The following is a 9376-nucleotide window of genomic DNA, read 5'->3' on the forward strand; positions in this document are numbered from 1 at the left end:
ACAATTAAGGAGATTTGATACTCGACAAAAGAAAGCACCAAAAAGACAAATAAAGAAAAAGAACATATTTGAACCAACGATAATAATCCACAAAAGATACGAAAACCAACAAAAACACGCAACAACGTCAAGTCAATCAGAATAAGTTTTTTTCTAAACCACATCAATATCTTATAGTTTTTTAGTCAGGATCCCGTTCAGGAATCTCACACTTTAACTAATCTGCTCTGTATGAACTGATGAACTGTGACTTAAGCTTAAATCATCATTTATCCATAACAGCACAGAACATGTGCAGAAACTTCCTCGAAGCATCTTTTCCATCTCAGAGATGATGGACTCAAACTGGTCCCACTGTAATTTATCTGATTTACTAGAAACCTTCAGCTGATTTCCCATCTGAACACTTCAATATTATACAGAATATAACTACATCAGCATGTTGGAGACAGATGGTGAATCATTTATAGAAGTTGATATTGAATGTGTCTTCCTTGTGGAAATGTCACATTCCTGTTTATGAGTCTTACCTGAATGAATCTGATGAAGACAGAAACTTCCTCTTCCTGATTCACATCATCAAATCAAAGATTCCAGGTGATTGACTTTGTTGATGAAAAAGTTTAAATATTTCTGAACATCATATTTAATTCAATGTCAGTTTTCCACCATTTACACGTGAATGTAAAACCCCTCCTTTTTTTGTTGCAGTGCATTGTGGGTCCCTGATCCTCCTCTTCCTGGGGTTGTGGGCGGAGCTTGCTGCAGGTAGAGCGATACTGAAGGACCCTGAAATGCAAAGTATTGCTGATGACCTGCAGGTGGCGCTGATGGACTTCAGCAGGATCCTCAAGGAGACAGTGAGACAGAAAACATTTTCACCAAACTCTTTTAAAATCTTTGTTGGACGGATGTCATCTTCTGGTGGGGGGTGGAGTTAAAAACTCTTTTTACTTCTCGTAGCATCGGAGACGAGCACAACGACCGAATTCATAGCGTCTATGAAACCGAAGTTTTTAAAATCCTCCTTTGAACCAAGATCAATAAACAATGAGGTTGACTGAGAACTTTGTTTCAGCAGAAATTTAAAACTACATTTACGAACTTTTAGGAGATGAAATTCATCACATCATCTTTTTCTTCTTTATTTATCAGCACATTATGAACATTAAATAATACACATATGTAATAACAGAGCATAAACAAAGAGACAAACAAATACATTTCCAGTTGTTATATATGTTCTTCAGGTCACACGGTTTTATTTTTTGTTGCAGAGTTTCCCCAGAGATCTTCTGGCTCCGCCCTGTCACCATGTGATGGATCTGAACCAGGTGAACATCAACACACTCACGTCTGTAGCTGCACACTTTCAACACTTTTAACTAAACACTGTAACATTTAAGCTGTTTATGCCCCAATTTCTCAGTCGATTCTCAGAGACAGTGTGTGTCCTCAGAGTCAGTTTGTGTCCTCAAAGGCATTGTGTGTCCTCAGAGACATTGTGTGTCCTCAGAGACAGAGTGTGTCCTCAAAGGCATTGTGTGTCCTCAGAGACATTGTGTGTCCTCAGAGACAGAGTGTGTCCTCAAAGGCATTGTGTGTCCTCAGAGACAGTGTGTGTCCTCAGAGACAGTGTGTGTCCTCAGAGACATTGTGTGTCCTCAGAGACAGAGTGTGTCCTCAAAGGCATTGTGTGTCCTCAGAGACAGTGTGTGTCCTCAGAGTCAGTGTATGTCCTCAGAGACAGAGTGTGTCCTCAAAGGCATTGTGTGTCCTCAGAGACATTGTGTGTCCTCAAAGGCATTGTGTGTCCTCAGAGACATTGTGTGTCCTCAGAGACAGAGTGTGTCCTCAAAGGCATTGTGTGTCCTCAGAGACAGTGTGTGTCCTCAGAGACAGTGTGTGTCCTCAGAGACAGGGTTGTCTGATGCTCAGCTGCAACATGACACTTCACCACTAGATGTCACTAAACTCTACACACTAACCTTCAAAAAGACATGTAGCCACGTGAGTGACCGATGATTGGTTAATGTGATTGATGATGTGATTGGTTCTCAGGGCTCCCAGCTGCTCCACAGACTCGCCCAGTATCAGACGTGTGCGGCGCAGCTGGTCTCTCTCTCTCCCGATGTCGACGCTCTGTGTCGAGTCGTCACGCTGAACCACGACCTGCTGCAACACCTGGTCAGTATCTGAGCCCTGATTGGCTGATTCATACAGCATCAGAGGGGGGGGCAGAGAGGGCAGAAATAGGAAAAGAAAAGAGAGATAGAGAATCAGGAAGAAGAACAGAAGGAAAGTAGATGGAAGAAATAAAAAGAAAAATTAAGAAAGATTGATTGATAACACAAAAAACATCTGTGTGAGGTCGCTGTCGGTTTTGTATCTTTATGTGGACGTGTTCGGTGTTAAGATCCGTTCACATACAACACTAACTGAATGTGTGTGTGTGTGTGTGTGTGTGTGTGTGTGAGAGTGTGTGTGTGTGTGTGCGTGTGTGTGTGTCTGTGTGTCTGTGTGTGTGTGTGTATGTGTGTGTGCGTGTGTGTCTGTGTGTGTGCGTGTGTGTTTTAAGGGCGGATCACACCAGGACTCTGCAGTGTGTCCTTCCTCGTCCTCTTCGTCTCCAGCAGACTTTGACTCTGTGCGTCAGTCCCTGCGCTGTGTTCAGTGCTGGAGCCAGCAGGTGGCAGCACTGTGTAGATGATGGATTGTTGTGTTTTCAGTCACTGATACATTTGAACCATTGAGACGCTTCAGACAGAATTCTTTACATTATTTATGATTTCTTTATCACGTCATCGTCACATGTGATTTAATCTGCTGCCTTTTCATAAAATATCCGATCACGATAAAAGAAACAGATTCTGACAAACATATTATCTGTTATATATTAATATATTTATCATATTTATAATTTAAACGTTAAATTAAACAGATTTTTCTATTTATATATTTACATGATTTTTGTTCTAATGACTTGTTTTCTATAATTATTGTATTGAACAGCAGACGGCACTGCTGCTACTTTTCTACTTTTGTATTAAACTGTGGTTTTAATGATTTAAAAAGCACTTCAGTCATTTGTATTGTTTTTACTGATATATTTTTAAATAAAGCTTATAATAAAATAAGCAGAAAGACAATCTTTTCATTTCCCTATATTTTCACTTTGTACAAATAATTCAACCTGGCTGCAATAACTGAGGCACAGGACGCTGTGTCCTGCACAGAGCTGAGCTCTAGAGCTGTGGACATGTCTCTTTGCATGGCGTTGGGACGTGGACTCCACTGAATGATTATAACACCGCTTCTCCAGGATCAGGACAGACGCACACTAAAGGTCCGGTCGTCCTGTGTCTCTGTCGGAGTGTGTGTCGTCCTCTGACCTGCGCTCAGTTTACATTTTAACAATAAACACTGATCACAAGTTGTCAGGACACGTACAGGACTGACGTTCACTTTGTGTTTGTTTGATTCTCTAGAGTTTGAGACACGTGACGCACACAAGAGGGAAAGAGACGAGCACACACACATACACACACACAGATACAGACACACACACACACACACACTCCTGCAGACAGAAGAGTTCCACCTGCACGGTTTAAGGACAGCTTTGTGTGTACACAGTGTCAGACCCATTGTCTGTTGTGTGCTGTCCAGCTACATGTAGTGTTTCAAGAGGACAAGCAGGAATATGCCTGGTCAATAAAATGTCCTGTCCCAGTCAGAAGCTTGAGTTGTCCTCGCTGTCCACACATCACTTACAAACCACACATGCTGATATGATGGAGTCTTTCAGAGTTGTTTTACCTCATAGCTTTGGAAATTCACTTGACATCAAGGATTTCCAACAGAAACCTGGTCCACATCAGAGTCTGATCCACATCACTGTAACCCCTCCCCGTCGTATCTCCGCCTCCCCCAGTCCCCGCCCCCTGCAGCACCTCCTCAGTGTCAGTGTGTGGCTGCTGTGAACAGGATCGTGAACCGATGTGGATCAGACGCTTGTTGTGTTGGAGTGAAGAGAGAACATGAGACTGTGACCTGAGGTGAGCACGTTCAGGTAAGAACACTTGTCTGACCAGGTCTCAGATTCAGGACTGAGGTTAAGGAGATGAGGTCAGGTCTGCAGAGAGGTGGAAGGTCCCATCATGAAAACACAAAGACAGACACACAAACACACACACAGTATGACAGCAGCTGTGTGGATCAGTTCCTCTTGTCTAAGCTCAAGTTTCTTCATATTAATCTTCTAGTTTCCGATTAACTCATAAAGTTTATCTTCTAAAGGTTCCACCATTGTTGAAGTGTCTCCCTTGTGTCATGTGATCATCCCTCTTAAACTGTTGGCTACTTAGCCCCCCCCCCCCCCCATGGTTTCCAGTGGTACTGCTCAGTTTCTCTCTTTTGTCCGTACCTGTAACTTTAGAAGAAGTAAACAAATAAAGGAAATCTTAACGCAGAGAAAGCTCCGTCTGTTATTAAAATATAATCTTGAGAATAAATTAGCATTTAATCAACGTGTTCACAACACAAACAACAACACAAAGTTCAGTTTCTAATGAAAAAACACGTTTTCTGTTCATCAGAAGCGTCACATCATCAAACCTCAGTCTAAACTCCTCTTTTTCTGCAGGATGTCAGGTGACTGGTCCATTCCGGGGGTGTCGTCCCTGTCTCCACCCAGCAGCCATGTAGCCCCACCCCCTACCAACGTCTCTCAGCCCCACCCCCTCTCAGACTGGGACGCGCCCAGTTTCACTCGGGCTGCTCAGTTCCGTGTCGGCGCCACCTTGGTCCTCTTCCTGTTTGCGGCCTGCAGTAACCTGGCCCTATTGGCCAGCGTGTGGCGTGGCCGGCGGCTGGCATCTCACTTGCGTCCGCTGATGCTGAGCCTAGCATCGGCTGACCTGATGATGACGTTCGTGGTGATGCCTCTGGACGCAGTTTGGAACCGGACGGTGCAGTGGTATGGAGGAGACGTGCTCTGTAAACTCCTTTCCTTCCTTAAGTTGTTTGCCATGCACGCGTCGGCCTTCATCCTCGTTGTCATCAGCCTCGACCGCCAGCACGCCATCCTGCACCCGCTGGAAGCTCTGAGCGCTCACCGGAGGAATCGGCGAATGGTTCTGACGGCCTGGAGCCTCAGCCTGCTGCTCGCATCACCGCAGGTAGATCGTTTGACGTGTGTCTTGTGTTTCATGTGTTTTTTGTGATTGCTGTGTTTGGCGTGTTGGCGTGTTGGTGTGTTTGGCGTGTTGGTGTGTTAACGTGTTGCTGTGTTTGGCGTGTTGGCGTGTTGGTGTGTTGCTGTGTTTGGCTTGTTGGCGTGTTGGTGTGTTAACGTGTTGCTGTGTTTGGCGTGTTGGTGTGTTGCTGTGTTTGGCTTGTTGGTGTGTTGGTGTGTTGCTTTGTTTGGCGTGTTGGTGTGTTGGCGTGTTGGTGTGTTGGTGTGTTTTGCTTGTTGGTGTGTTGGTGTGTTGGTGTGTTGCTGTGTTTGGCGTGTTGGCGTGTTGCTTTGTTTGGCGTGTTGGTGTGTTGGCGTGTTGGTGTGTTGGTGTGTTTTGCTTGTTGGTGTGTTGGCGTGTGGGTGTGTTGCTTTGTGTTGCTGTGTTTGGCGTGTTGGTGTGTAGGTGTGTTGCTGTGTTTGGCGTGTTGGCGTGTTGGCGTGTGGGTGTGTTGCTTTGTGTTGGGCGTGTTGGCGTGTGGGTGTGTTGCTTTGTGTTGCTGTGTTTGGTGTGTTGGTGTGTTGCTGTGTTTGGCGTGTTGGCGTGTTGGCGTGTGGGTGTGTTGCTTTGTGTTGCTGTGTTTGGCGTGTTGGCGTGTTGGCGTGTGGGTGTGTTGCTTTGTGTTGGGCGTGTTGGCGTGTGGGTGTGTTGCTTTGTGTTGCTGTGTTTGGCGTGTTGGTGTGTTGCTGTGTTTGGCGTGTTGGCGTGTTGGCGTGTGGGTGTGTTGCTTTGTGTTGCTGTGTTTGGCGTGTTGGTGTGTTGGTGTGTTTGGTGTGTTGGGGTGTTTGGCGTGTTGGCGTGTTGGTGTGTTGCTGTGTTTGGTGTGTTGGGGTGTTTGGCGTGTTGGCGTGTTGGCGTGTTGGCGTGTTGCTTTGTGTTGGTGTGTTGCTTTGTGTTGGTGTGTTGGCGTGTTGGCGTGTTGGCGTGTTGCTTTGTGTTGGTGTGTTGGCGTGTTGCTTTGTGTTGGTGTGTTGGCGTGTTGGCGTGTTGCTTTGTGTTGGTGTGTTGGCGTGTTGGCGTGTTGGCGTGTTGGCGTGTTGCTTTGTGTTGGTGTGTTGGCGTGTTGCTTTGTGTTGGTGTGTTGGCGTGTTGGCGTGTTGGTGTGTTGGCGTGTTGGCGTGTTGGCGTGTTGGCGTGTTGCTTTGTGTTGGTGTGTTGGCGTGTTGCTTTGTGTTGGTGTGTTGGCGTGTTGGCGTGTTGGTGTGTTGGCGTGTTGGCGTGTTGCTTTGTGTTGGTGTGTTGGCGTGTTGCTTTGTGTTGGCGTGTTGGCGTGTTGGCGTGTTGGCGTGTTCCATACAGGTAACAAGTCACAGAAGCAGCTCCGGCTTTAAACCCTGAACATGAAATCTCTTCAGGAATGTTCTGATTAAAAGTGAAACCCCCCCTGCTGTTAGCTCTGCTAACTGTGCCACTGGGTTTTTGTAAGGAATGCTAACAATGCTAAGATGCTCTGAGCTGGAGACAGTGAAGACTATGACGCCTCCATGAGGCGATCAGAGGAAAGGGTTCCTTGTACAGAGAAGCAGAGTGTGTGGTGAACGTGGGCCGAGCTGCTTGGTGGAGGTTCAGAGGGACCAGACCGTCTCTGGACACCACGGTCTGAAGCTATAGGACCTTTGAAGACTGCGTCTGTGAACATGCTGTGAACGTCAGTGATCACACGTGAAAGAATGGGAACTGTGTAGAACTGAGATGTGAAGCGTCCTGACAGGTTGACTGCACAACATCATCAAACATTTGATTTGTCGACAGAATGATGAAGTGCTGCCGTCATTAGCATAGCCCGCCCCCAAACTTTATAAGAGCTAAAGCAGCATAACATCAATGGTTGATGGCGGTAGTGCACGTTGAGTTTCTGGCCTTAACCGAAACCGGCTCAAAGAACAAGAGTCACAGTCTGACCTGGAGGGTTCGGTGGTCTTCACAGAGACTTTAACCCATTTGAACCAAGGAAGTCGTTTGGTACATTTTACCAGTACAGGTCCAGACTGCGACTGACACAGACACACACACACACACACACACACACACACACACACACACACACACACACACATACACAGTGAGATGTGGAAGAGATCTCAGGAAGAGTTAATCCCTCAATCCCACAAACAAATGTTCTTTCATCAGAGGCTCCTTAACTTTAACATTGATTTTACTTTGATGAAAATGTTTTATTCTTGGTTTATTGAGTCAGTGCTCATTTGTACTTGTATCTGTTGGTCTTATTGTCTATTAGAAATAACAGTGAATGCAGGGCACGTAACAGTGTGCAGTGGAATCCTCATGATGTTCCTCATCAGACCAGATGTTTGAAGAAGGTCCCGTCTGTCCTGCTGGGTTCAAGCCCTCCGCTGTTCAAAGAGGTTCTGTTGCTTCCCTCTGGAAACAGATTCTCTTGGATGAATAGATTTAGCTCATTGACCCTTTGGCCTTTTTTAATGAGAATTTTTTATATTGTATTTATTGACATGGTATTTTTGGGATGTCTGTCATCCACTGATTGGCTATACAACAAATTTCACTACTCGGTTAATAAAGATTTCTTGACTTGAGGTGAATACGGGTTAGTCCTTCCATGGCCGTCTCTCCTGCTGTGGGACAGTGGCAGGACTAGAATCACTTCCTCAGATGAGACTTTGAGAGTCTGTGGAGAGAAGGACTCTCTAACATCAGTGAGAAGGTTCTAAACGTGGGCTCTCAGGCGGGGTGGAGGTGTGGAGGTGGACGGAGGGGCTGTTGGTCCCTGTACAAACCCCCCTGTGGACAAACGGGTGACCTCCAGTGGAGGATTGTACATGGGGCAAATAAAAAAACAGTTCACACTCTGATGAGCTTCATCTCAGAACCGTCTAAATCAGGGGTGTCCAAACTATGGCCCGCGGGCCAACTGCGGCACGCCATCCATTTTTAATTGGCCCGTATCAAGGTCTAAAATTATAATTGACTATGGCTCACTGTATTGCACTGGCGTCAAACTTACTCCTGACCTGCCAGCTGTCCCTCAGACACTGACAACAGTCCCCGGTCAACGTCTCGTGAGTGGCCCAGTCCTTCCTGTATTTTTCTGCCTGGGCCCTCGGGAAAAAAAAGTTTGGACACCCCTTGTCCAAATGATCCATCTGGAAAAACAGCGTGAGGGGTCTGTCTCTCTAACCTGTCTTTGACCATGTCTCCAGCTCTTCATCTTCAGGACCATCATGGTAGACGGTGAGGACTTCACTCAGTGTGCGTCTCACGGCAGCTTCAGTCGCCGGTGGCAGGAGACACTTTACAACATGTTTCACTTCACCACGCTATACGTGGTTCCCCTGCTGGTGATGAGCTGCTGTTACAGCCGCATCCTGCTGCACATTCACCAGCAGCACATGAGGGACAAAGGTAACGCACCTGAAACACACTCTCATGGTATGACTTCCCTGATGACATCACCTATAGATTCCCTCCTCAGCAGGGGACTCGTACCTGCGGCGCAGCGGCACTGACGTCATCCCCAAAGCTCGGATGAAGACTCTGAAGATGACGCTGGTCATCGTTCTGTCCTTCGTCGTGTGCTGGACGCCGTACTACCTGCTGGGGATCTGGTATTGGTTCCAGCCTGAAATGCTGCGCGTCACTCCCGAGTATATCCACCACGCCCTCTTTGTATTTGGGAACTTGAACACCTGCTGTGACCCCGTCATCTACGGCTTCTACACGCCGTCCTTCAGGGCCGACCTCGCCGTCTGCTTCCGCCGGACAACGAGCGCTGCCGCTGCTTTGCCACGATCTCCAGAGCGACTGTGTGCCAGACGACGTCCTCGCAGCAAGGAGCACGACACACCAGTGAACAACCACGCAGCCGCATGACACCGACCAATCAGAGGGTAGGCCTCCACCCAGATGAACCAATCGGAGGAAAGATAGATGACGCAGAAATTACAGTTGTAACTGTTTTAGTGACATTTTAAATTTGGGTGATCAATCAGTAACTGATTCTTACTCCATTAATCAATCATATTTATTGAAAATATAAACCTTTTTGCAAAGCAGCCATTTATTTTGCTCTGATTGGCTGCAGCTTCCAGACCGACTGAGTGATGTCACATATCAATCATTCTGTGACAGATCAACAGACGAAATAAAGATCAAAGTTTCTG

At 46.6% G+C, this 9376-nt stretch overlaps 1 protein-coding gene across 1 annotated transcript; it reads left to right on the forward strand.

The window, feature by feature from the left end:
- Positions 1 to 3968: 3968 nt before the first annotated feature.
- On the forward strand, positions 3969 to 9086 carry LOC128449124 (gonadotropin-releasing hormone II receptor). Its single transcript, XM_053432166.1, has 4 exons — positions 3969 to 4072; positions 4646 to 5180; positions 8417 to 8618; positions 8689 to 9086. Exons 2-4 carry the CDS (start codon positions 4647 to 4649, stop codon positions 9084 to 9086), a joined length of 1134 nt encoding a protein of 377 aa, XP_053288141.1. The 5' UTR covers positions 3969 to 4072; position 4646.
- Positions 9087 to 9376: the final 290 nt, after the last annotated feature.

Source organism: Pleuronectes platessa, chromosome 10 (genome assembly GCF_947347685.1).
Source record: "Pleuronectes platessa chromosome 10, fPlePla1.1, whole genome shotgun sequence".
Taxonomy (NCBI): Eukaryota; Metazoa; Chordata; class Actinopteri; order Pleuronectiformes; family Pleuronectidae; genus Pleuronectes; species Pleuronectes platessa.